Genomic DNA, 27963 nt, shown 5'->3' on the forward strand with positions numbered 1-27963 from the left:
GCTTGTTTTGACATAATAAGGCTTAGCGAAAACACTTCTGGTTACAGGGGAAAATTTTCCATTATTTCAACAAACACTTTTATAAACAGAGACTTGCAAATCCTGGCTCTCTGAAATATTACTTCTTGGCAATTTCCTTGAAGATATTTATTGAAGCCTCTTAATTTAAAAACATAACTTATGTACACGGGTGTACGAAACCTTTTACGAGTGAATTGAAAAATATCAAACTTATTAAGGTACTCTTGATATTATCCATTTGCTGGTTGTTAAAAGATTCGCTACATGAAAATTTTACAAGGTTGATTTTTAGGGCTGTGCGAGTACTATAACATCATCGAGTCTTTTTTGAGGTCGAGTACTCGAACTCGACATCAAATAAGTAATTGGAGAATACTCGTCAATTACCGAGTACCAAAAAATTGCATAGTCGGGTACCCGATTACTCGAATAAGCTGCTCTCTAAACTAGTCGATTATTGATTTTTTCAATCCTCGTTGTTTCAAAGTTCAAAAAGGGGTTTTTTACAAAGTTGTGGAAAATGTGGTTTATCTAAATAAAAGGAATGTTTCTCAGCAATGAAAGTTACATTATACTACTTATAAATTTAATTTCATAATTACTGGAATAAAACCAGCTCCTAATCATGTACTCGATAACCCGACTCGTTTAAAATATTACTCTAAAGTTTTTTTGAGTTACTCGACTCGATTAAGAGAAATTTTCCCCTTAATCAAGTAGTCGATTACTCGACTCGACTTCAATATTACTCGATTGGATAAATTTTGATACTCGATAACCGACTCGATCGTCTAAAACCACTAATCGCACAGCCCTAATTATTTTCTCGAAACTTGAGTTAGGACGTTTTTAAACTCAAGTAACGAGTTTTATACGTTTCCACCCCATCCTGACACCCTAAATCCCCCCGCCATTTGCCTTTTGCAAGGCTACTACACCTCGCGCGGTTCTCGCCCCCCCCCTCAGTTCGTGAGAAATTTATTTTTGATTTAAGGTGCATTAACATGTTCGCTGTCTCTTCGAATTTCAACCCATTTGATTCCCCTTTAATTGTTTATTATTTTCTCATTCGATTCCTTTCGTTTCTAATTTCGGGATGTTCTCGCTGTTAAAGACATTTTAATTCAAATGCGTTTGTCATAAGTTTATTCGCGACCGAAACGAGTCTAGGTGGCGCCAATGACCTAGCGTCTGCTACAGACAAATTAAAAAGTCATAAGAACCTTTTTTCTTAAATAAACAAAAATTATATTAAAATGCGAGTATCATTATTTATAAAGTCAAATTTACGAATAACGATGAGGAAAAACTAATAGCGTCGGCTTTAAACTCTACCTATCAAGCTTTCAATGACGAACCAAAGAGGGCGTAGCGATTGTTTTCGGTCACTAATAATGTTTCATGCGTTCAAAAAATTTAATTAGCTATTCCATAGAACCACATAGTAGTAAACGTGAGAAGTTAGGTAACTGCTTAATTTTCCTCTGCTTAGCAAAGAATTTGTTATTATAACAGTAGTGTATATGATAAAATCATTGTAAAAGACGGTTCAGTGCACTGTCATATCATTTTATTTTAAATTTTAATGAAAAAGGTTTGCAAGAGCATATCCGAATATGTTTATTTTCATTTTACGTGATACATATTTTCTATCACAAATCCAATATCGTGGTTTCGTATTTGTTTACACTAGTAAGTTACCCCCTGTCTAAAAAAAATGGTTTGATCTAGCTTCAGAAGTCTGGCGTACCGTACGTGGCGCGGCCAATCAAATAAAATATTATTATTATTTAGTTTTTTTAAATGTTTTCCTGAAAATATTTCTCTAAAATCGATATAGCCAATATCCGCTTCGCATCCCTAGTCATAATTTTACTGCCAACCTCCAAGTTCAACGTCACGCATTAACAGGCTTTTTCCTCTCTATTATTGTTGTACTCTATCTATATGTACTCTGTGTTAAATGTCCTGGTTCCTACTCCGTCTCTATTTACTCTGATTTGAGGGTAAATTTCAGTTTAACCTAGGTCGCAAAGAGTGAAAGCAATTCAGAAAATATAGAAGCGTAATAACAACTTGGCCGTTTTATTTATTTTTATACTATAGGGGTATTACCTTCCGGTAATGTTAAGCCTTGTCTACTTATTTCTAATTTTTTTTACAGATTTTACTAATAAATTAAATTATTTCCGATTTTTCTTAAAGCAAGTGTCAGCTCTACGTGTACTAGCTCTTTTTCAACAGATATCGCTAGCGTCGAGATCAAAACAAGATAGTTAAGCTACATTTCGAGTTTTCGACCCAAAAGGCGTTACTTATGGGTACCCCTCGCGTTTATTGACTCGGTTGTAAATTGGTCAATACCATAAATTACAGTAATTTTAAACCATATTTTTTACATGGGATATATAATTTAGGTTAAAGTCCACTTAATAGAGCATAAGTTGTCTAAATATAATACTCTACAATGTCTCTCTGACAACGTTATCATTTTGTTATTTTGAATTTTAACTTCCTTTGACATTAATAGATGGCACCACGCTCTCCGCTAAAGTAGCTCTTTTTCGAAGAATCTGAAAGATTCATGGTGGCGTGGTCATCTCTAATAACAGGGCTTTGCCATAATACAGGTGGCAATGATAGACCCGACAGTTACTTTAACTGATATATAAATATAATTATTTATAAAAAATTTCAAAAAAATTTCCATTCAATTGATTTAAAAATTACACAAAAAATTTTAAGGATAATTTTGCAATAAACTTATTTTGATAGAGATCTTTGCAATAAACTTATTTTGATGGAGATCTTTGCAATAAACTTATTTTGATGGAGATCTTTGCAATAAACTTATTTTGTAAGAGATCTTTGCAATAAACTTATTTTGATGGAGATCTAATTTGCAATAAACTTATTTTGTAAGAGATCTTTGCAATAAACTTATTTTGATGGAGATCTAATTTGCAATAAACTTATTTTGATGGAGATCTTTGCAATAAACTTATTTTGTAAGAGATCTTTGCAATAAACTTATTTTGATGGAGATCTAATTTGCAATAAACTTATTTTGATGGAGATCTTTGCAATAAACTTATTTTGATGGAGATCTTTGCAATAAACTTATTTTGAAAGAGATCTTTGCAATAAACTTATTTTGATGCAGATCTTTGCAATAAACTTATTTTGATGGAGATCTTTGCAATAAACTTATTTTGATGCAGATCTTCGCAATAAACTTATTTTGATGCAGATCTTTGCTATAAACTTATTTTGATGCAGATCTTTGCTATAAACTTATTTTGATGGAGATCTTTGCAATAAACTTATTTTGATGCAGATCTTTGCTATAAACTTATTTTGATGCAGATCTTTGCAATAAACTTATTTTGATGGAGATCTTTGCAATAAACTTATTTCGATGGAGATCTTTGCAATAAACTTATTTTGATGCAGATCTTCGCAATAAACTTATTTTGATGCAGATCTTTGCTATAAACTTATTTTGATGCAGATCTTTGCAATAAACTTATTTTGATAGAGATCTTTGCAATAAACTTATTTCGATGGAGATCTTTGCAATAAACTTATTTTGATGCAGATCTTCGCAATAAACTTATTTTGATGCAGATCTTTGCTATAAACTTATTTTGATGCAGATCTTTGCTATAAACTTATTTTGATGGAGATCTTTGCAATAAACTTATTTTGCTTTGAGCTGGGACGGTATTGTGTACCAAATTTTTGTTTTCCCATAGGGTGGAAGTCTTTGAAGCTTACAGCTATAATAGTTTATAGAAACAATGATTGTCAATGACTTGTACAATCGCGAATCGCATTAAAAACAAGAACAATATTAAATTGAAGACAATAAGAAATAGTATACAATGAATGGGGCAGTTGCGTTTAAGTGTTTGCGCGTGGGTCATTATAGACTGCACGTAGACTACTCAAGTTTAAAAAGTAAGAAAGAAAGTCACTTCACTTAACAACCTTAGATAGTCTTATCTTGTACCGGTAATGGGAATAATTATCTCTTTCGAATTTCTCTCTGCAATGATAAATTGATCTTTGAAAATTACTCCGATTGCCCCTCAATCTTCACTCTAGTACCTCAGTCGATAGTTTTTTTCTCGATTAGTTAAAAGGAAATGCGCACTTTGTTGCGTTACAATATGTAACGTGCAAATAATTTACCCTTGAGAAAGGTAACTCTTGCTTAATTATCACTGATCTCTAAGTAGCCACATGCTTGTAATGTCCAAAATCAAACTCATCAAATTAAATTTTTAAAATAGTGATTAATCCGGTTCTTTGGTACTCATGTGCTTTTAATACATTCTTTTTTGTCCTAAATTCACCTTTTGAAATCATTCTTTAGTGAAATTTTTAAAATGATTATTCTTCGTTGTTCAGTAAATTCTGAACAGCAACTAAACTTTGGAAAAAAAAAGTAATTCTTGTATGTAGGAAAATACTTCCACCCCCTCATCAAAGCTTGCTGGAACATAAATGTAGTGTGGCTTTCCAATATTTTATTTTCAATGATAGTCTACTTATTTCAGTCGTTTGGCATTTTTGGGTTTCGTTTCGTTTACGGTTTTGAAACTATTATTTAATGTATAAATCAAAAATATAAATTGTAATATTTTAGCCAAAATTAATAAAAAAAATTTTTTCAGATGAACGGATCAGAACCGGAGGACAATTTGGGGAGATTTATCCTACAATATCAAGACTTTCTGTTCACCTTATGAGAGTTATTAGTGATAGGATGAGCTTTCGTCATGTCTCATCTTCTAGCCATCATGGGCTTGAAGATGACGGTCGAAACAAGCCCAGCCTTACTTATGAAACTCGTCGCATGCCAGCCGAAGGAAGCGATTTTACTGGGTATAAGGATTTGTGTGAAATGGAACGTAGCTATAAAATGAAAACTATGGAGGGCTCTGGCAATACGCAATTTTTCAAACACGGTGAAATGAGTGGTGACAATAGTTTCGGTCGGATGGATTTCTCACCGCGAACTTTGAGCAAGTTGGTTCACCGTGAAAGAACTCGTGGCCATCATTCCCCGAGCAATGAAATTCAAACTGGATCAGTGGGTAGTCTCGGAGAAAACGTTACACCTCCTCTGTCTGAACCAGGGAGAATCACTCCACCCCATTTACGTTGGGCTCAAAATTTGCAAAGTCTCTTGAACGACAAAGAGGGAGTGGAACTTTTCGAGCGTTTTCTAATGCAGGAAGGATTTGGGTTGCATGATTTGAAATTTTGGTTTGCTTGTCAAGGTAAGTTTCAATATTTTTTATTAGTAAAGGAAAGATTTTGTTTGGGTAAAGAGGGATGGGTGTCCATTGTGGCATTCAAGGAACCCTTGTAAAATTTTTGAATTTATGAAGCCCTCTTCAAATATAAAATTATATCATAAACTAAATTTGAACTGGAGTTTTCAAACTGCTGTATACTCTCATGGGGAAAAGAAATTTTAGAAATCTGAATGAATACCAGTCTCTAAAATCTTAAATTTATAATGAGAAAAATTTTAAATGTTACAAAAATCCTACTGTGAAGTAATATTTGGGGTGGAGGGATGAAATGAAACAAAATTTGGCAACTGGGAAGTTGGTGAGTGGCGCGTTTATACCACTTGAGGTGCAGTGGGATTTTGGGTGCTGTCTTACACCCCCTTGAGACCAAATTCAAACTGCCACAAAGTTGCCTCCCCTAAAAATCAGGGAAGTTGCTGATTGGCAGCACTCTCACCCACACTTTTTCTTATATTGGGACTGACACTTATGTTAAACATATTAATAAACTTATCTGAATACAATTAATTAAAAGGGTATATTATTCGAACTGAGCATATAGTGGATAAAATTTTGTCATTGATCATTGAATAGATATTTGATGTTTCTTTTTTACTTTTTAGGGTTGAAAAATTATGACCCGGGTTCAAAAAATATTCATCAAGTGATAAAAGTGATTTATAAAAAGTACGTTAAAATGTGTTTAGTGATGCTCAACGCAGTGACCAGGCAAGACATTGCTGATAAAATCAATTGTAAAACGGGAATGGACCAAACAATATTTGATAGAGCCCAACGAGAGCTTGAAGAAAACACTTTGCAAAATGTTTACTTCAATTTTCTCAAGTCTGATATGTATTTGCAACACGTGCAAAGGATGCAGCAAGATGAAGCGGGAGCTTTAAACGAAGATGATTATGATGAAGATTGTAACAGACTTGTTTGCCTTTCCAGTAGTAGTAATAATTCCGCATCCAAAGAAACTATTGCTTCAAATTTTTTGCCAACTCTTCACGAAGATAAAGAACTTGAGAGTGGTAGAAACCTGTCATTTGCCGCTCACATGTCCCAAAGAGATGGAAGGCACTATAGGTTTTCAAGCAATAGATACGCTGATGCTCTGCGGTATTCACCTGAACAAGTTTTCCCTGGAAGACGTTCCAATGCTTCACATGTTAAGTACTCTGGATATCTTCCCGTTTCGGCTCAAGACAGTGAATTGCAGTCACTTTCGTCAGATGCTCAAACTGATGACACAATGTCGGTCACAACAGATGGAAGTAGCATGTAAGTTACTACATTGTTTATATTTATTGATATAATAGGATTGTATTATCATTATTTTTATATTAATGAATTTTAAACACGCGCTTAGAAGTAGCAATTGTTACCAATTTCATTCGCTGCATGTTACTGCTAGTTTCTTATCTGTGGTCTTTGAAAAACTCAAATCAATTGTTAGGACTAGTTTTTCGCAATGTTTTGATGGATTTAAATTTAGTTTTGGTTTAGGTTAAATTGACTTACTACAATACCAATTCATATCGTTTGTCTTTAGTTTGAAGAAGTTTCTTTGGTAGATTTAGTCACAATTATTTAAACTTATATTTGGCAGGAAACACTTAAACATTGGTCTTGGGCATTGAAACCCGGTTTTCCTTAACTTCGGATCCCCCTCCCCCCTTTTGTATGTTTAGGTTAGCCTGGTTTAGATTTGTTCAGTAGAAGCTCGGGTTGGTATAATATAGGAACATTCATATTATATGGCACATTTTCTACATCAGTACATTTTATTCGTTGTTTCTTATGTTTTTTTAGAGAATATACTCCAGCTTACAATTCTAGAAGTCAGTGCAAAAAATTACAGAGAGCCATGAAACGAAATGCCAGTCTTAACAAAGATCCCCTGATTCATCATAATTTTATTCCTGTACGTATTTACAAGATTCCCAGTACAAAATTACCATTACTAAAAAAAATACCTACTTATATAGAGAACCCAGCGTATTCTGCCTGAGAGGTTGGTTGAAAAACATCCAGAGCAGTTTGCCGCAATTCTTATTGAGAAACTAAATAAAGTGAAAAAGGATCTTGATGGCTATGCAAAATTAGATGAATCACTTCGACAAATAGATGTAAGGAAGTTTTTTTAAAATGATAAGACTTATCTTATACACACTTTTTTTTTCAAACAGACGGATGATGGTAAAGTTCCTGCTCAGTTTACTCCCAAATCTACCTCTTGCAGTGGCGAAATACCATCTGCTCTAGAAAGACTTACAAAACTACCTCCTCAACTGCTGTTGAATACCAACAACGTAGTTGTTGCTGTTACGGAAGAAAATGATCAGTCAATTTTAGACCAGCATGTTTCGCGAGTTTGGAATGATTCAACTTGCCAATCTCCCCTGAGCAAAACTCCTGGTCAGCAATCCCCTCCTTTGCTTCTCCGTCCCCATTTGCCTCAAAATCCTTTGGACAGGAGGAGAATGGCGTCACCAGCGGGCGCTCCCCCCTCCTGGAGTTCATCTTTGCCACCTCACGCTGTAGGTCATTGTGCCAATCCAACTCAAGAGCAATTTGCTAGTTCGAGAATGCAGCCTGTTTATAATGCTGTTCGTAGTCGAAGGGTAAATAAATCAAATTGTACTCTTGTGTTATTTTTCAAAGACTCATATGGAAATTTCTTTATTTTAAGGAACGAGACGCTTGTTCCAGTGACAGTGGAACTGTTCGCGACTTTACTCCAGACAATGAGCCTGATGGTTTCTTGTTATCTAATGCACAGTTTCAATTTCACAAGCATTTACATCATCACGCAACATCTTCTGGTAGTGTGCCGAAAGAAGTTTCAAAAAGATCTAACATTGTTAAGAAAACAAACACTGTTGGTACTGATTCCAGTAGTTGCGTAGATAGTGGAGTCAGTGTCTGTGATCCATTCCCACCACCTAGTTTACCAAGCCATGAAAGGTAAAAGATGGTTTTGAATTGAGTATTTTTTATTTATTAACCTTTTGACACCATTATTTTATTTTTTAACAGAGTATTCAGTTGGGTATTGGATAATGAAAAGTACTCCTATACGCATGGCTCAGATTCCGAAAAAGATTCAACAAGGCATAGAAAGTCATCTCACTCTTCGCTTTCAACACAGTCATCAGCCACTGGCAAACCAGGGTATTTTACTTTACACATTAAGTGACTCATTGACCTCTAACTTATCAGAATTTATTTTCAGTCATTCAAAAAAGCCAACCTCTTACAATGCTTCTCGTCCCAATTCTTCCGAGCATTCGGCTGCGAGATCATTACATGAATCATCTATGAGCTCTAATGTGGGAAATGGTAATCAGTACACCAACTTCCCTCGTCAACCTGTAGCTGCAGATCCATTCATGCCAATACTTCCACCTCCAAATACAACCACTCAATTGTTTGAAGCTAAGCGAAGACTTGAAGATGAAGCTGCAAAAGGAAAACTGCCCAAACCAAAGTATGATAATTTCACAATTTTGGTTTTTATAAGACAACAAAAGAGAGTTAATAATTATATTGTTTATTAAGAATGACTTCATCTGGGAAGGAAAAATACGATTCTCAAAAGAACAGGGTTGTGTCAAAAACAGATATTAGTGATGAATCCTTACGGTATGATCTTATGTTTTCTATTCCAACCAATGAAAGAGTAATAAAAAATTTGCAAAAATAATCCATTAAAATTTATCTCTGTTTAATGATTAGTCGTTGCCTTCGCTAGTGTTAAATTTTATTTTGCAACTTCACAATTTCCTTAAGCTGGGTAGTGAAAATGAATTCTCATAGAAAAATCTGCTGTTGTTGGACCAATTTTAGTGTTCAATGTAGATTCGCAATTAAGACTTCAAAATTGGGACCAAATTTTTCATGTAAATTAACCACGTTTATTATCACATCCTTGAGTGAACAGTAAATTTTATGGTTGAAGTTAAAAAATGGAAATGTTTCACAGTATGGAACAAAACAAAATTTCTATGGTGGCAATGCGTGAATTTTCTCTTATATTCTTAGTTGGTCATAGTAGAGTCATTTGTTCTTCAGAAGTTTCATGAAACAATTCTTATTTCAGTAAATCTGTCAAAAGAACCCAGGCCCAATCATTAAATATTGCCAACGCAAATGTGTGTGGACAATCGACAACTTCCTTGGGGTCAAACGATTCAACTGTCATTGGGTATTGTTTTTCTGGTGAAACTGTGCCATATAGAACGAAGCTGAATGGCAAAAATATCACTCTGAAACAGTTTAAATCGCTCATTAGCAAGAAAGGAAACTATAGGTTTGAATAATTAAAATTTTCTATCTTAGCTCCATAAGTTTATAAGAAATCCAGAAAACGCCATTTGGCAGTCAATTTTTTCTTGTCTTATTTTTTTATTTTTTCAAATGTTAGATACTTATCCCCGAATTAGGTGTATAATAAACTTCTGCCAGTGATTTTGATTTCACTATGACTAATTTTTTATTATTGCAATTTCAGGTACTTTTTTAAACGTTCAAATAATGAATTTGGAACGGGTGTTGTAAATGAAGAGGTCTCCGATGACAATGAAGTTCTTCCTTTATGGGAAGGGAAAATATTCTGTACCATTGATCCGATTGCAGATTAACTATTGATTGAGAGTTTACCACCTCATAATAGTTGCGATAGCTTCATTTACCCTATTTTAAACGTGCCAAGAGATTGTACAAGTATTTTAAAAAAAATTACATTGTAAATTTTGCATATTATGTTCAAAGTCTAATTTTTTTTGTAATTAATTACAAACGGATTTTTTAAGGAGTTAGCTTTTCCCTATTTATTATAATTGTTGTCAAGAAAAAGTGTAAATCCCAAAGATTTCAAACTTAAAAAGTGCCTGTTATTCCTCATTCTTTTGTAATAAAATAGATCGCATTATTGAAATAACATGTATTTTTAAAACTCTTTTAGAATAAAAGTGATAAATTTAACTTAATAACTATAGAACCCATTTTTGAATCCCTATGATATAAACATGGAAATCTGACGAAAATGACAGCTTCAACTATTAAGAGAAATGCTATTGGTGCGAGAAAAGTTTTATTTTTTATGAAAATGTAAAATAAATAAGTGAAATATGGGTTTGTAAATAAACGTCATTTAAAGATTTCGGGTTCCCAGTTTTATGACCCTTTGTGATGTCTTGAGATTGAGATTCAATGGCAAATCTATGTGCTGGTTTCCAGTTTCTCTAAGATTGCTCCTGAGCTTAAAGAGCCACACCAGCGTTTGCAAAATCTGGGTGGAAATAGAAAAGTGCCTCCCCTCAGACCTCATGATAGCAGATCCAGCCAATCCCAGTTTTTATCTAGCCCTTTTCTGAATATCAGGCTGATAAACCAATAAAATTCAAAAGCTAGTGCGGGGTTGATGCCCTTTAAACGCGATGTTAATTTAGCACCGGGTAAGCAGATACACAGCCAACTTTGATCTCTCGCGAACAGCGCATGATCAAAGTTGGCCGTGGTAGATACGACCAATCCTTTCTGGAAACTAGCGCGTGAAACAGCTCAAATTCAAACTCCTTTAATATACGAAAAAAATTATCCACTAGATTATGAAGCTTCTACTTGGCGCTGTGTCTAACTTCCAGGTAAGTAAGCCTTCATATGTAAAAAAACCTACCTGGTTAGAAGGAAACACTTGTTGCGTACCGTGGTACAAGTGAAAAGTTTTCCAGGTCCTGGCTCCCGGAAATATTACCTCTTGGCAATTTCCTTGAAGATTTTTTATTGAAGCGTCTATTTAAATGGTTTCGATGTTAACATTTACTTTTGTATTATAGAAAGACATTTTCCATAACTAAAACTCGTCTCAACGCATATTATCGGCGTGAGATCAATAGCTCTTTCTATAAAATAATATATACGCATACATGTATAAAAAGTGTTATTTTTTGCAGCCCGTGTAGAGGGTATCGTGCGTTTTCGCGCGAGCTCAATAAAAACCAAAATATGCACGCTCTCTAACTTTAACTGCACGATGAATCTAACGTAATCACGTGACCTCTCGTATTTTATATAAAGAGCTATTACGTCAGCGCTCGATTCGGAATATTGAGAAGTTTAATGAAAGTATTCACTTCTACCATGGATATCAAACTACATAGGTCACGCGCCGCCGCTCAAATATTGGCGACCGAAAGTTATCGCTACGCCCCCTTTTGTTCGCTATTGAAACCTAAATAGGTAGTGGCAAAAGCAGACGCTATTAGTTTTTCCTCATCGTTATTCGTAAATTTTACTTTATTAATAATGATACTTGAATTTTAATATAGTTTTTGCATCATTTTCTTATATTTTGATAATTTTATGGAAAAAACGTTCCTATGACATTTTAATTGGTTTGTAGCAGAAGCGAGATCATAGGCGCTACCTCGGACGCCACCTAGACTTGATTCGGTCGCGAATATTCTTTTTGCGAAGTGAGTCTTTACAATAGGGGGGGGGTCATTTTCACCAATATATTAGAAGCTTTTGGATTCAAGCGAAAAGTTTGAGTAATGAGTATGCAACCTTTTTCAGAGCTTTATGAATTCTCATTAGGTCCAGAATAACAAGTAGAGTAAAAATTGACACCACGTAAACACCAGAGAAAAAATATGCAACTCTGAAGAGTCCAGGCTATTTTAGCTGGACAGGTAGCGGTAATGACATCCTGGAAACCCTGGTCAACATTGTTAATTAAAATATTAAATATAACTTCAGATGGCACGGTGGATCACTACCCTTTTGGAAAAAACAGCAGGACACAATACATTTCCATTCAGCACCGTAACCAGGATTTGATTTCAGGGGGGGCACGCAATGGATACAAAAAATAAAAAATTGTACATACAACCATACGTTTCAGTGGGGGCACGGCCCGACCACCCCCCCCCCACTGGTTACGGCCCTGTTTCCATTACTTTCCAATTGGGTTTTTAATGAAATGATGTGGAATGCATAGAAATAGAAATTAGACTAGAAGCACTGCCCTTTCCGCCAATCCCAAGGGAAACAGGTGAGCTAGAAGGCTGACATTAGGGTGGAATCGCGATGTACGCGCCATCTGACAAACGCATTAAACATTGTCGCCATGGCTACGACGTGAATTTCGAAGAGGAAAAAAAAGGCGATCCGCTGCGCATCACGTCGTGGGCAGCGGTGGTCTTTTCGTGTTTAAATTTTTGCGTCTAAAAGCATATCCGCAAAAATGGTTAAAAACTGCGCTTTTTCACATTGTAAAGAGAGATCTGGGAAATAAATAAAATTCTAATTTCATAAGTATGTAATATTATAGTAAATATTTTATAATAATCTCAGAATAAGAGATTTTTTTTACACTAATATTTCCTCTGAGAAATGCTGAATTACTAGGAAAATGGGTTTTAGCGGTAAATCGCGAAAATTGGACTCCATCTTTAATTACTTCATATGACTGTGTGTAGTAAACATTTTCTGCCGGATGAAATTTACTTTCAAAATGGAAGGCACCATTTGAAAGCAAATGCGGTACCTACACAAGTAAAAATTACCCTATACATTCTGAAATAAAAAACTAACTGAAATATCAGAAATTCTGGAAATATGGATAATTTCTTTATTAAAACAAGAATTTGAAAGAGCTCCCAAAAATTTCTATTCCAGAACAAAGAATATTTACATCTTCTAGAGTATGCCAATTTATTGATTTTAGTAATTGTTATTTAGTTTCCCTATTTATCAGAGGTTATTTCAGAAAACTTACGGAAAAAGTGAACTACCGGAAACCACTCAATTTGACTTGACTAATACTGATGATAGTTTAAAAGACACTGAAACCAAGATTTTGGAATCTCATGTAGGCATATTTTAAACCACACTGAAATAATTAAATTTAGTTAAACTGTGATGATTTGTGGTATTTTAGACTAACAATGATTGCGCAAAGTTAACGTGTGACTTTAAGGTTGACACGGTAGATATAGTAGATTCTTGAGATTTTTATGATTTTCCTAAAGCTGTTTAAATAACTTAGTTTTTAATACAATGCCTACGATCTGTTTTATGTTATTCCACGTGACCATATTGATTTATTTAGTTTAAATTGTTTCTATGAGATGGCGCGACTATCGCGATTCCACTCTGATGGCAGCCTTCTAGCTAGTACGTCCCCGCCCAATCCAATCGTGCTTCTAGTCTAATTTCTATTTCTATGGTGGAATGCATGGGAATATAAAAAATTTCCATTTTTGTTATAACAAAAATGGAAATATTTTTATATTCGTCTGATAACACTGATCAGAAGTTTGGGTCAGAGGGGTTGCATGACTAGAAGCGGCGACTGTCATTTTTCGAATGATCTTTGGCCTTTAAAATAAGTTGTTGTTTGTCTTTCAATGTTCATTTTCTGATAAGGCCAAAGGTTGCTATGGCGGATCCTGTTAACATTCCAAATAAACCAAACAAATTGACAATTCACTCGGACAAAAGTTTAGATCTAACATCTCCAACAAAATCTCCATTTGGATCACCTGGACAACATTTTCAAATTCCAAGCCCAATTATCACCAGGAGGACCAGAACATTTTCAGCATCAGAGAGGGCTGCTTCTACACCTGAACGCTTTGGAAAAGTGAAGTGTTTCTCGAGAAATAAAGGACACGGGTTCATAACTCCTAATGAAGGAACTGGTGACATATTCTTCCACATTTCAGAGTAGGGTAACACTTTTTATGTGTATATGGTCCTGTTGATTTTGGGGAAGAATGCAAATGAAACTTCATTAGGCTTATGTTACATGTCATGATGTCAATGTAGTTTCACTGCCTTGATTATTGTGTTTGTACTTTTCAGATGTAATTAATAGCCTTATTTAAGGACGAATTACTCCTGTATAAAACCACTGTTTATGTTTTTTTCCAGATTTTGATAGCATCATGCAACTTTATCTAGTTTAAGTATGCTGTTTAAAAGTCAGAATGTCATGGCAACATAATTTGTTTGTACCACCCACTGTTATATCCATTAGTGCTTTATTTACCCACAAGGAAATAATGAAACTACTATTTTCCTCCTTAAAAACTAATTGTCTCTAAGCCCAACCATTAATTAGTTCCATCATATGTAACATAATAACTTTTAAATATGGGATAAGATCATACTTTCTTTAATGAAACCTTGTTCATGGTATATGACATAAATTGTCACTTCCATGAAAAAATATCAGCGGCGTTAAAGATGAGAAACTGAAGTTAATAAGGTGGATATTGAAAACACTCAGAATTCCTTAACTATCTCCCATAGAGTTCATTTTCAAATAGAGAACTGGGGTAATTCTAGTCATTGTTGTTACGGTCCCTCACATTTTTCAACACAGAAGGGCTGTTTTGAGTTTCCACCCAGTGTCACAAGCTGGGATTGAACCTGGCTCCTGTTGCTGCAAGGTGAAAGTGCTAACCACTTTGCCACCTCACCTTAGACATTCAAAATGTATACAAATTAAGTTTGCTGTTACTGCTTACATTGCATGGTTGTGGTAATATCACTCTGTAGCTTTGGTCATGGCTGCCATTTTAGGCGATTATGTTCTCAATGGGAAAAGCATGGCTGACATTGCATGATGTGGCAATGTCCTAAGCTGTAGAGTACTTATTTCATCCTAACTAGTCTGTACAGCATCCATGAGGGATTTTTACCTATACTTACTGGAGGTGTCAGTACTAAACACGTGTAAGGCTTCACATTAAGCTTACAATTATGGAATATGTATCTATCAGAGTAGACACTGATCGAAGACTTTTTTCTATAGCATTGATGGCGAGATTGTTCCACAGCCAGGAGATGCAGTCGCATATCATACTTGTCTAATTCCTCCAAAAAATGAAAAAATTCAGGCGACACATGTCGTGATTACTCACACCATTCCTAGTAGACATGAGAAGTGGGACGGGCCAACTGTGCCAATTGACGAATAACCTTCCAGTTAAGAAAAAGATAATGGTCTATCAAAACAACAGATAAAGGACAAACAAGGGTAAATAACTTAAAAACATCCAATTTCTGTTTCTTAGAAACTCGTACCTTAACCAAAAAAGTAATTTCCCCCAACTAAGATGGGTCAAAGTCATCGTTTCTTAACTTTTTAATTGGTGTTAAATATTGTGGTGCTTTATTAAAACTAAATCTAATTAAGAATTTCCCAATGATGCTATCAGCCTGCTGGGTAAAATTTAAAATAATACTTTATTCACTCATTTTTTTACAACCAAAATATTTGTACATGGAATATTTTTGAGAAGGCAAAATGTTTAAGCTCAAGGATTTTATATAATGTGCTATGTATGGCAAGATGTTTTTCAATCATTTAAGCTCGATTGTATTAAGTAAATCTTTGGTTTGTCTCTGACTAGGTTAAATTTCCAACCAGTACCATAACTTAAAAAAAATTCAAAAGCCCAAAGTATATAAATGTAGTTCTTTTTTTGGTTGATCTATATGTCTTCAACTATCTAATTATGTAAACTTTTCGATCAAATATTACTCTTTACTCTTAATAAATATATTTAGTGTTCTGGCATAGGTTCTTTTAAATTATAGTACAATATTAAAATAGTTTTACACTATTTTCTTACTATGTGCGTACATTTAAAATATTGATGCAAATATTAGTTTTCCTTGCATTAAATAGTTTCAGTCTCCGGTAAAGTTTAAAAATACAATTTTTGATTAGTCTAGTGCGTTAAGAGTTTTGGCAACAAATTTTTGACGGAATTTGAATTACTACTTCAGTTTTACCATAAGAATATAATTATGTTTATCAGGTGTCAGTTTTGTATTTTACGCAAGTTAAATTTTACTGAGAATAACCTCAGTCTGAAGGCTTAAGCGTGGCGCATTATAATTTTTTAAGTTTATTTTTCTTCCTATCGGCGCTTAACTCTTTGGTTATGACGTCAATTCTATATCACTCCACATCAGTAATTCGGACACACTTATGAAATGTAATTATAAACGTATGCTTTACAGTTTTGGCAACAACATTTGGACTAGATTTCTAATACTCTTTAGTTTTATAATTTCAAATTGGCTGTTGTAACATTGTGAAAGGCGACTTGTGCATATGATAGTGGTTCAAATCATTGACTTAATTTACAAAAAATTTGCTACACAAAGGTTGTAGGAACCTATGAGGCATAATCAAGAAAAAATAACCCAATACAAGTTAAGTTAATACTTCCACAGTGTTATTTAAACCATACTAGCTTTTTGCTATTTTTAAACTTGTGGTTATACCTGTTTAAAAACACGTGATAAGAGATTGGTTTTTGAGTTAGTTACAATTAGCTAATTATTGCTAAAATATACAAGCCCAAAAAAATATGGTTTTATCATAGTTTGAACTAGCCTGGCTAGGTTCTTTCCAATAAGAATAAGGGAGACGTGATTTTCTGCGTTTATCCCATCCACCTCATGGCATGCCAGTACCCTCCTTCCCTTAAAGTCCAATTGACCTGCTATCTCATTGGTTTGTCTTAGAATGGGTTTTTCCTCCATGATCAGTCTACATGGATCATTTCTTATTAAATTATAAACTAATATACGTTCATGCTAATTTTCTAACTGAACCGTTTACACTGACTCTCTAGCCAAGCTCTGACTTGGACCTCCAACAAACTGAGTAGTATATTTCATGTTGGGCATATTTAAACACGAGGGGACTCGGTGTTGAACTAAACTTTGATTGTGGAATAACTCTGAGAATCAGTTTGGTGATAATTTTTGCTAATTGTAATACTTATTATTCTTATATTACCCGTTCAACTGAATAATTTCTTTTAGTGTTGTAGCTATCAACTAGGGTTTTGGGAAAGCAATGTCGCACTGGGAATGTTTCCAGTGGCAAAACTGGAATTGTCATAAAAAAATCCAAACCAATCGGCAACTTTAAAGGGAGTATACAATTCAATATTTATGGTGGATTTCCTAATTTAACATTTATCTCGCTAGTTTTAACAGAAGATAGGGGTAACTGGTGCTAGTTACGTTGAAAACAAAATGTAACGCATGTTAGCAGACTACTTTTTGATTAAGAATGCACTCCCTTTAAATATAAATAACCAACCCTCTTTTGCATGGACATCATGAACATTTCCAAACACAAACTGCCAGATTTCCAGCAAAAAACATGTAAAGAACATTGTTTATTTCATGAGTAATTTCCAGACCAAATCCTTCACCCACTACAGCGTGCCAGGCAACGCCATACTTTTTATCCATAGTTTCTTTTATTATTTTTGCAGCCATCTATTTATATTTTGAAAAAAGTTAAAGCTTGAAAATTAATGATTTATTCCTTATTAATGCCAATACACGCAATTGGCGATTTCATAGGTGGTTTGGAGGCTCAAAAACCTTATAATTTATCCCTTTTATGAGCTGCCCCTGAAATCGCTGATCAAACTATTGGCGCTGATAGGGATTTAAAAAGGTTAAGTTGTTTTATTCACCTCATTATTGGAAGAATATTTTTCGCAAGCAGTAACGCAAAGTTCAACAGTTTCAACTGTCATTTCTTCATTCATATCACAGTGCTAGAAATAATAGAAAAATAATTTATTCGTTCAGGATTGTGTATAGAACTAAATATTTCACATTGATGAGAAAACACTTTATTTATAAACACAACCTATTTTTATATTAAGACTTGGTAAGTTGGACACTTAAGTTATTGGTTAATATTTGTATATAAAAAGTGCAATTTTAATATGATCAAATTTAATCGTGTCCTAATAACGAAGGAAGTTATCTGCTCCTTAGTTTAATATGATAGCGATTTGGTTTTGCCCATTAAGCCAAATTTAGTTATAGAAAAAGATATTTCAGGTGACTATCTCATAAATTCAAGTGGTGTGCTTTTTGGTTCTTCCTGACAAATGAAAGGATTATTTTTGACAGACAAAGGCCCAGAAGGTTAGTCAATTTGTTTAGAAGTAGCTAAATGTAGCAATAGTTCCAAGTCTTGAGCTGTTACGATTGTATTGCTAAGCCTAGTTTGCAGTAAGTTTTGCTTAATTTAAAACAGGTGGATTGTAAGTAATATTGCTCGTCTTTCGCTTGATAAATTACTTTGGCTCGTGCGTTTAAGTAATTGAAATTAAAATCAAGAACCGTTGCTACGTTTAGTCACGCATCTATTAGCGCGAGTAAAGTTGAGTATCGTATCTCACAGAGAAACATTTTATCGTAGTAGATGGTTAAATTATCAATTGTTAAAAATAAAGCATACTTTGACTAATGGGTACGAATGTATTATTTTCTTGACATTTTCAGATTCTTCTTTTTTAATTTCATTTGAATCTGGCATTGCAGCACGAGTCCGCAACTAACTTCGAAAACCAGGCTGCAAGAGATATTTTAGAATATTTCCTGTAATGATAAGGAAGGCTGCGTTCGGACACAGGAGTATCCCGTTGTGGCTCCTCGTGTAAATATTAGTTTTAACCTAAACGATTGCTCATAACGATACCATTGAGTTGGGAATATTAATCAAAATTTTATCGAAATAGCGCTCAGAATCGGAGGGCATTTTCCTTATGAAAATGATGAGAAAATCGAGACAAATAAAAGCTATTTTCCATCCCCGTCTTTTAACGCGATAATTTACACTTGGGAATTGTGGATATAGCTATTTCTATGTATAAATAATGGTTTCATAAAAACAAAATGTTTTTTTTCGGCCTAGGAGCGCGTCAAAATGTAACTGCATAAGGAAAACGCCTCCAACATGCGGAGTATATCAGTCTGACTTTGGTTCATTTACTTTTGTTATTAGAAACTGGGGCTTTCCCGCTTCCATTTAATAACGATGGACGTTGGGTGTCACGTGTTCATTAGAAAGCGCCGCGAAGCATGCGTCTCGTGGTATTATTAAATAGAAGCGGGAAAACCCTCTAACGTTGTGTAGCGCTATCTTCAGCCTAGTCGAAGTAAAAAATCCTTCTCATTTTACTGTTTTTTTACATGGATTCTTTTTATTTAATTTTATTTTAAAACGCGTCAGTGGTAAGTTTGCGAGTTAAAACTATCGCTAGGACTTCGAAAACAAGGTAGGTAGCGTTTTAGCAGACGCTATTAGCCAGTAGCGTAATGATTTACCCGATTTAGGCGTATCGGCTTCGAGTTAAGGAAATTTAGCGCCATCCGGCTTAATATCCATCAATTAAACATGTGAAGAAATAGCAGACGACTTTGGAATTTCTATGTTTTTCGGTGGAATTTTCAGTTGTTGTGGAAGGTAATTTGGAACGAGTAGACATCTTTCATAAATTAAATTTAATAAAATAAATTTAATATAAATTAGCCCATAGACCAAAGAGAAAGCTTTCAATATATTTCCATCTAGTTGGCTTTTTAGTCGGTATATTTCCAATGGCGCAAAAGTTGGGCTGACACACTTTTGTGTTTTGCGTCGCTTTTGGTATTAGAGGGTTATGATACCTCTACTTGGAATGCTTATCCTGCCGTATCGCGTATGGTAAGATAACTCTGACGCTAGAGAAAAATCCCCTTTGCGCGCTCCTCTCTCAAGTTGTTGTTTGTTAAGTTACCATAGTTACGTCAAAAAATCTGCCGCAATAAGCATTCTAAGTAGAGGTATGGATTCCTGGAGATGAAATAGAAGCTATAAAAGGATGATATTTGCATTCTATAATTCGCAACCGAAAACTATCGCTACTCCCTCTATGGTTCGCCATTGAAACCTAGATAGATATAGCAGCTAAAGCAGACGGTATTAGTTTTTCCTCATCGCTGTTGGTAAATTTGACTTAATAAATAATGATACTTGCATTTTAATATAATCTTTACATCATTTGCTTATACACTCTTTTTTACGGTATTTTGCTGGACGCCTCCATTGGAGTTTTCCCCTTTAGCCCCCATTATCCATATCCACCGACTAAAGACCCAAGCCTGGAGTCCCCGCTGAGGGTATAGGCAAAGATCATATGCACGATTTACGAACCTTGGGCAAAGATAATATAACTACGTACCCTAGATTGGAAATCAAGCTCCTTGAACGTAACGCAGGCTCTTACTGAGTTCCCGGCCAAAGTCGGAAAAAATGGCCTCCATTGAGCTGGCAGGGCTACCGACATATAGTTAAAACGTAAAGTTTTAGTGAAAATTGCGCCGTTGTTTTTGACTCGCGGTTTTCAAGATACCAGATATTTTTGCGTTATATGGTTTTAAAACAATAATGGATCATGCCTGTAGCTCTAAAAATGTTTCTAAACGAAAGAAAACTAAAGGTGAGTAAAATAATCTTGGGTTATCTCTTGAAATTCCTTATTTCCCACCCTGCTATGGAGCCCGATTTTTCCGAACTTCCGGCGCGAACTCAGTAAGAGCCTCAACAGAAAACGCGCTATCGAGAAACTCCGTGATTTCGAATCTAGGGTACGTAGTTATATATTATCTTTGGTATAGGTAATGGCGAAAGCGCGGGGGGCGTATAAGAGAGGGGAAATGGTGCGAAAAAGAGTGTATATTTGCACTGTAACCAATCATATGGCAGATTGTGTGTAAGGGGGGGTTTGACATTCAAGTCTCTGGAAAATTCCATTTCCAAAACACTTTAAATGTGGGTGTTATCTTATTTAGATATTTTTCGATTATCTGAAGTGAAACTTTTGATTGCGATAAGGTCCAAGCAAATAATGACTCTTATTTATTTTGATTATTAACCACGTTGCTGTAAGTTGTAAAACGTTTTGGGTTATTTTACGAAGATTTGTAAGTAGTTGTACGAAGGATAATACCGTGGTGGTACATAGAAAAAATTTTACGCCCAAAATATTGAATCACCTACGAAGAAAATAGTCACTGCGAATTTTGTTCTGGTTACAAATCATAAAATTCTGTTCTGTTTATGAGGTAAGTCAATGTTGTACATTATTGGATTTGTTATTTCAACATTTTTAGTAAGCAAGTTTATGAGTATATGTCACATAACTAAATTTCCAGGTAATAAATATTGAAATTTGTACTTGGAACTATTTCTAGAATGACCACACATTCCTGATAGACTTTTATATTTTATTAAAAATCGACGGCTTCGAGCTTAGGAAACATAGCCCGATCTGGCTTACTATCCGTCAACTAAATATCGAATATGTCCTTCCTTAGTCTATGGTTTCGGCCAGGCTGAGAAATAAGGAATTTTTATTAAAAACTGGCCACTGGCCGCTTACCATTCTTAACTTTCAAAATCAGGCTTTCATTTCAGGGATTAATATAGTATTTTTTTTATTGAACTAAAATCTTGAAGGGAAAAAACTTTGAATTAATTAAGTGGTCACCAGGGCCACTAACACCCCAAGCATTTAATTTTTAAACTGGCGATTGGCCTGTGATAGTGCCTTATTTCTCACACTGGGGGGCTATTCTGTAAAAAATCGAATGGGTATTCGATCTCGATACCCTATACCATGTCGAGATCGACTTCGACAATTAACATTGATTTGTGCTTATTCGAAATCTTTACCGAATACCATTCGTCGAGATCTCGAAGTTCGAAATCTATTTTTCGATCGAAAATTGGATTTCGAATATTTACAGAATAGGCCCCCTGGTTTCGGTTGAGCTTTCAGCTCTGTTGAGAATTTTGAACGAGCAGACAGCTTTCGTATATTCAATTTAAGGGCGGTAGGCAACGATACTTATGACCAGTGTTGGAAATAAGCTTTTTAAAAGTACTGGTCAATATGACCACAATACCCCCTACTTAAAAAATGATTTACTGGTCATGACCCCTCTTTTCAACCCCACTTATATCCCTCCCTCTTTTATTTTTTTTGAAAGTGAATTGTTAATAGCGATTAGGAACTATAATGATAATTTTTTTATCAGAAACCAAAGAGCTTTGATATTTATCACATTTCTTAAGGAACTTTAAAAAATATTTCATCATCTTCTTGTTCTTTGAATAAAACTTCTCCGTATTTACAGTTTTACATCATCTTCTAGTTCTTCGATTAAAAACAGTTTTACTCCTTTCTGACTTTCAGAAATTGCAGGATACGCATCAATGTCTTCTATGCTTATGTTTCTTAAACAAATTCTTAATGATAGATCTAGATGTTTCACATTTAGCTCGACGAATCTGACTGATTGTATCGGAAGAACGTCAAATTGCATTACTGCCAGATGCCACGAAAAACGTTAGATTTAGGAGAAATTAGTCAAAATCCGCCATTTCATTGGCTGTGAGAAGCTGAGAGCGCAACGCTTTTATCATTTTCTCTTTTCGGTATAGAATTATACTTTTATTAAAAATAAACTGGTCATTATGACCAGTTAACCCCCCAGATTCCATTTAATTTACTGGTCATAGCCCAAAATAACTAGTCTTTGACCGACGCCACCGCCTTATTTCCAACACTGCTTATGACCAAAATTTAAATTACGCACGAAACCTATGTCCTTTTTCTTTGGGCTACTACGATTGCTCCAATTAGCCTTTTCAGTTTACATAGAGCCACGTAATCTGCCCATCTGATGGCTTCCTACATTGGCGAAAAGGGGGTCGGCACCAGCCTTGGAAATAAGGTTTTATTTTAAACTGGTCCTTATGACCAGTGACCCCCTAGCATATGAATTATTAAACTGGTCCTTATGACCAGTGACCCCCTAGCTTAGGAATTATTAAACTGGTCTTATATAAAATGTTCTAATGTCATTTATAAGCCTAAAAAACCTATACTACATGTTTAGAAGTTATATTATGTTGGTAACATTAACTTTACACGTATTCAAAATAGTTAACTGTATTTTATGAGTACCACAAGAATAGTACAATATAGTACTATCTCACCTAAGACTACTACCATAGCCTAGAAGACGCTCGTAATTTACCGTATTATCTCCCTTTCTCTAGGCCCCGTAACTCCAGAGTCTCCGGTCCGTTACCGCGTAGCCAGGTAGCCTACCGTACTCCAGGGAAAGCGAGACTAGAGGATTGAGGGTTTGAGGCCAGAGGGGGGTTAGACAGTTCGACTCGTTCGAGAGATGCGAGCGAAGGGACTCTACATAAAACCTCGACGTGCTCCCGTGGCGCTAGTAAGCGGAGTCGCTGTACATATAAATCCAGTGAATAGGGAAATCAAAATTGATTGATTATTTGGAATTATTAAACTGGTCACCTTCTGTTTTTTTGTTATTATTTCGAACTAATAAACTGGACACGGTGACCAGTGACCCCCCAAATTTTGAATAAATAAACTGGTCTGAGCAATTAATTAACTGGTCTTTGACCACCTGACCACCGTTATTTCCAAGGCTGGTCGGCATTCGCCGTCAACTTCGCCAGATACAATAGTGCTTCTATTTCTTTTCTATCTCTATGATTTGTAACGCTAGATCCCGCTCTCGTATAGGGTAGTAAAACAGTTTCAAAAACGGCGTACAAATCATGTTCCAGAAATTTCCGTAAAATGTTTAATAAATATTTTTTAATTAAATTGAGAGCCCCGGTGGCCCGCAACCAACGTTCGAATGATTTATTTTAAGAGCCCACTGATTATTATTAAGAGCCATTGGCCCCAAGCATTGAAATCTCATAGGTAACTAGAATGCTGCCGTGTAACTGGCAAATGGGCCAAACGCCGTGGCAGACGATAGCCAGATCTCAGCCAATCAGAGCTCAAAGAGTGGTTCTGTCAAGAATTTAATGTCACCAGAGAGAATGACGTCACCTATCTCCCGCGATAGTAGCGGAACCAAGGAGGATTATTATCCTCCTAGGCGGAACCACTCTACGGCCTCTCATTGGCTGAAGGTTCAAGGCGAAACTGTCGTCAAGCTCGGCCGTAGGCGGCAGCATTCTAGTTACCTATGAGATTTCTATGGCCCCAAGACTCCCGCTAATTCCAAGTCTGTCGCTTTCGTCACGAGAAACGTAGGAGTTCAGTTCAGTTTTGAAGGTTAGATCTTTTTGAAAAGGGTGACTCGTCGAATTTTCATAGTGAAACGTCACTTCTACGTCACGAGTGACGCGCCCGATACATCTAAACAAGAAGGCCAATGTTACTTTATAGAAAGGTCCATTGCACATAATTTGGAGTTCTCACAATTATTTTCCCCGATTTCCCTGATTTTTCAGGATAACTTTCATTTTCCCTGATATTTCCCTGACATTTTTGCTTTAAATAAATTTAAATGATATTTCCAGGTTTTCACTGATTTCCATGTTTGTATGAACCCTAGGTAGCGGGTATACTCGTTAAATTCAGGCGAGTGACACGGCCGCTAATGTGCGGTACGCGCGTTCGAAGTTGGCTGTGCCACGGTCACGGTGAAACTCTGAGAGCGCACCGAAATCACTCGAGTAGATTTGGGAGAGATTCCAAAAAAGCGGAACCGAGTTAGTTTTCCCGTGAAAGAAGCGTTCGAAAAATGCCCAAAACCGCGACGGCGCAACGTTAAAAACCACTTCATATCTATTGATCCATCTAGCTACTTTTTCGATCAATTTTCAGCAAAGATAATATAGAATAAAAATTAAAGAATACATTTTCAGCAAAGATAATATAGAATACCGTACCCTAGATTCGAATTCAGAGAGCTTTCCGAATGATGGTTTTGTAACGAAGCGATTATCCACTTCCGGCACTTGGTTACGATAATATAACTAGGGAGCTATTTTTTTGGAGTTCCGATAGGATGTGGGTAAACACTATTGACTAAGGGCGAGGCAATGATTTCGAATCTAGAGTACGAGGTCTGTATTGTCTTTGCTTTCAGCTAGGAGCAACAAACACAAGGAGAACGCAGCTAGCCTTTAAACACGCTAACGAAGGGTTTTGTACGAATTTCATTGGACGAGCGTCACGAGCCTTTACGCTGAACGTTTTACGGGCGGGGGGGGGGGGGGTAGACAAATTCCGAATTTTCCCCTTCCGACGGCAGCAGGCGCCAAAGCGTCTAGCCAATGAAAAATGTTGCTCCTAGCTTTCAGCCAGTGAATTCACGAATCTCATCATGCCATTTAAAAAATGACATTCTTCATTACAGATATTCGAATGCAGAAAATGTCTGATTCTGATACCACAGACATTGAGGATGGTGAACCGGAAGCTGTTCGAACTTACTCGTGCAACGAATGCAGTTTCACGACTAAGTACCAAAATAATTTGACGAAGCACAATTTCGTCCACACCAACCGGAAGCCATTCGGTTGCGAAGAGTGTAACATGCACTTCAAAAATGGTAGAATCTTGAAAAAGCATAAAGTTTGTCATTCGAACGAGAGGCCTTATAAATGCGACAAATGCAACTTCAGCAGTAAGAGACCGTATACCTTAAAGATCCACGCCAGAATCCACACGGGCGATAAACCTTTCCAATGTTGCTGGTGCGACTACTCCGCCCGGGTCAGTTCCGCGTTGAAGAGACACGAAAGAATCCATACCGGAGAAAAACCTTACAAATGCTCGGAATGTGATTTTGAATCAAGGATGAGGGCGCCGCTAATATATCATCGAGCTACTCACATCGGACACAAAGAATTTCGTTGCGAACAATGTCCCAAATCATTCATCGCGAAACAAAAATTGGACCAGCATAAACTGAGTCACACTGACGAAAAGCCATTTAAATGCGAAGATTGCCAATTGTCTTACAGAACGCGAATTGCGTACGACAAGCATCTTCTCATTCATTCTGGTGCCCAACCGCAATTCGCTTGCGATCAATGTGACAAAGCCTTTTACATTAAACCGGATTTGTCGATACACTTATTCAAAATGCACACTGAGATTGCTAAAAATAGAGTATTCGAGTGTGATGTTTGTCACGCTACCTTTAAAACTAAGCTGCGTATGAACGATCACAAATTACGTCACACAGGCGAGAAGCCTTATTCGTGCGATCAGTGCGCCTACAAAACTAGGATAACGTCCAATCTTCACAAACACAAACTGATTCACTCGGGCAAAAAACCTTACAAGTGCCAAATCTGTGATTTTTCTTGCAGCAACCCTAGTAATTTAACGACTCATAAGAAAATGCACGCCAGATTGGCTAGTGAAGAGATTAAAACCAAACCAATTAAGCGTAGAAAGTCAATGTCCAACAATTCCAAGTTGCCAATCGAGGTTCCGGAAGTTGAATTGCATCACCGCGTTTTGAGGAAACGGAAAGCGAAGGTCTCTTTTCGGGAAGGTACAGATGACGATTCGTGTTCGACCTCACTTCAGGAAAGCGATAGTGATACAATGGAAAGCGATTTTGAAATTTCAGACGCCAGTATCGTCTCGCGAGATTCTCAGCAGAATGCGAAGATTTGGACCAATAATCCTTCATCTAGTAGAAATTTAAGGAAGCCCGCACGGAAACGAGCAGTAATTCAGTATTTGGACGAGGAATCTGATTTAGCATCGAGGCTCTCTGACAGTAGTAACGCTACAACTTTCACTGACGTCTTTCAACAGGGAAAGAATTGCCATGAGCAGTTGCCCGAGAAAGCTGTACAAGATAATTCCCATGTTGATTTTGACCAGTCCGTTGCTCCAAGTGCACAAGAAGGCACGCATTTGCCATCTATGGACCATTCTGGAAACATAAAGGAGTGCGAGAACAGTGTGGCCTCCGTTATTGTAAATTATGACCGCAAGGACTTACTTAATGTCGTGAAATCGGAAGTAAGTGAGGAAGTGGATGAACAGATATTTAGTCCGAAATTCATAGAACATAAGGTAAACTTGTCAGAAATAACTAATGGAAGGTATATGGCAGTCGAACCTAATGTGGATTTTGTATCTGTCATAAAAACTGAAAATTCTGGTGAAAAAACAGCCGACAGTGATTTTTCAAAAATTGTGGTGAAGCAAGAATATTAGTTTGATCGAACTAAGAGTTTTTCACGATTGAAATTCTACAGTGGGCTTCATCGCTGGTTTGTGTCCGCTCGCTTTCACGTCTCATGTAACCTTTAACGGCGCGTATAGATTTTCTATATAAGTTACTCTGGTAATAGCTCTCAATAAAACATTTACTAAAGTCACGTTCTTAGGAAAAATATTTTTTATTTCTGAAGTCAAGATTTCGCTAAACTAAAATTATACGTATAATAAATATAATCATTATGAACTATTTGTAATGGTAATTTGTACAATTAAAAGATTTAAAAAAGAAAGTTCATATTAATTTCGTAAAAGGTCATGACTTTAGAGAGTACAAACAGACTTGTAGTAGTAATTCTTCCCTCTAATAAAATGGAAACAGTGATTTCAGTATCACGTGACACGACGTCACCTATGCTTTTTCCCATGGAGAAAAAATTCCGCACAAAATGGCAGCCATAGCCAAAGCTACGAACTGAAACTACTCAATAGAACGTCGTATTTTTGCTAAGCCTTAATATGTCAATAAAAATCTATCCGGTTAAAAGGAAACATTTTTTGCATACCGTACAAGTGAAAAGTTTCCATTATTTCAACAAACACTATACAAACAATTTAAATTTTTTAAAAATTTTCCCTTTGGTTTTCGATGGATAAGAAGGGATAAAGCGGTTTTTTCATCAGCCGTCTCAAAAGCGGCTTTTGTCAATCAT

At 35.9% G+C, this 27963-nt stretch overlaps 4 protein-coding genes across 6 annotated transcripts; 3 read left to right on the top strand and 1 right to left on the bottom strand.

Moving 5' to 3' along the window:
* The first annotated feature begins 1436 nt into the window (after window positions 1–1436).
* Axn (protein axin) lies at window positions 1437–10368 on the top strand. Its single transcript, XM_090155062.1, has 12 exons — window positions 1437–1486; window positions 4701–5309; window positions 5951–6614; window positions 7146–7257; window positions 7322–7462; window positions 7523–7957; window positions 8026–8300; window positions 8373–8507; window positions 8569–8823; window positions 8895–8978; window positions 9436–9645; window positions 9847–10368. Exons 2-12 carry the CDS (start codon window positions 4772–4774, stop codon window positions 9974–9976), a joined length of 2979 nt encoding a protein of 992 aa, XP_090011188.1. The 5' UTR covers window positions 1437–1486; window positions 4701–4771; the 3' UTR covers window positions 9977–10368.
* Window positions 10369–13578: 3210 nt separating this feature from the next.
* Window positions 13579–15915, top strand: LOC149968982 (cold shock domain-containing protein CG9705). Its single transcript, XM_090174100.1, has 2 exons — window positions 13579–14066; window positions 15160–15915. Exons 1-2 carry the CDS (start codon window positions 13780–13782, stop codon window positions 15323–15325), a joined length of 453 nt encoding a protein of 150 aa, XP_090030226.1. The 5' UTR covers window positions 13579–13779; the 3' UTR covers window positions 15326–15915.
* A 702-nt stretch (window positions 15916–16617) lies between these two features.
* Window positions 16618–20430, bottom strand: LOC149968983 (dynein axonemal light chain 4). Its single transcript, XM_090174113.1, has 4 exons — window positions 20402–20430; window positions 18637–18776; window positions 17858–17941; window positions 16618–17654 (listed from the first exon to the last, which is right to left on the bottom strand). The coding sequence occupies exons 2-4, from the start codon at window positions 18712–18714 to the stop codon at window positions 17490–17492; spliced, it is 327 nt and encodes a 108-aa protein (XP_090030239.1). The 5' UTR covers window positions 18715–18776; window positions 20402–20430; the 3' UTR covers window positions 16618–17489.
* A 349-nt stretch (window positions 20431–20779) lies between these two features.
* On the top strand, window positions 20780–27466 carry LOC149968984 (uncharacterized). 3 transcript variants are annotated; one of them, XM_090174142.1, is made up of 2 exons: window positions 20780–20807; window positions 25422–27466. In XM_090174142.1, the coding sequence occupies exon 2, from the start codon at window positions 25430–25432 to the stop codon at window positions 27245–27247; it is 1818 nt and encodes a 605-aa protein (XP_090030268.1). In that variant the 5' UTR covers window positions 20780–20807; window positions 25422–25429; the 3' UTR covers window positions 27248–27466. The 3 variants fall into 3 exon arrangements, with proteins under 3 accessions (XP_090030268.1, XP_090030260.1, XP_090030251.1); XM_090174134.1 differs by lacking the exon at window positions 20780–20807 and adding an exon at window positions 21190–21284; XM_090174125.1 differs by lacking the exon at window positions 20780–20807 and having other exon boundaries at window positions 25292–27466.
* The last annotated feature ends 497 nt before the right edge of the window (window positions 27467–27963 follow it).

This window comes from Leiobunum rupestre, chromosome 1 (assembly GCF_980474605.1).
Source record: "Leiobunum rupestre chromosome 1, qqLeiRupe1.1.hap1, whole genome shotgun sequence".
Taxonomy (NCBI): Eukaryota; Metazoa; Arthropoda; class Arachnida; order Opiliones; family Sclerosomatidae; genus Leiobunum; species Leiobunum rupestre.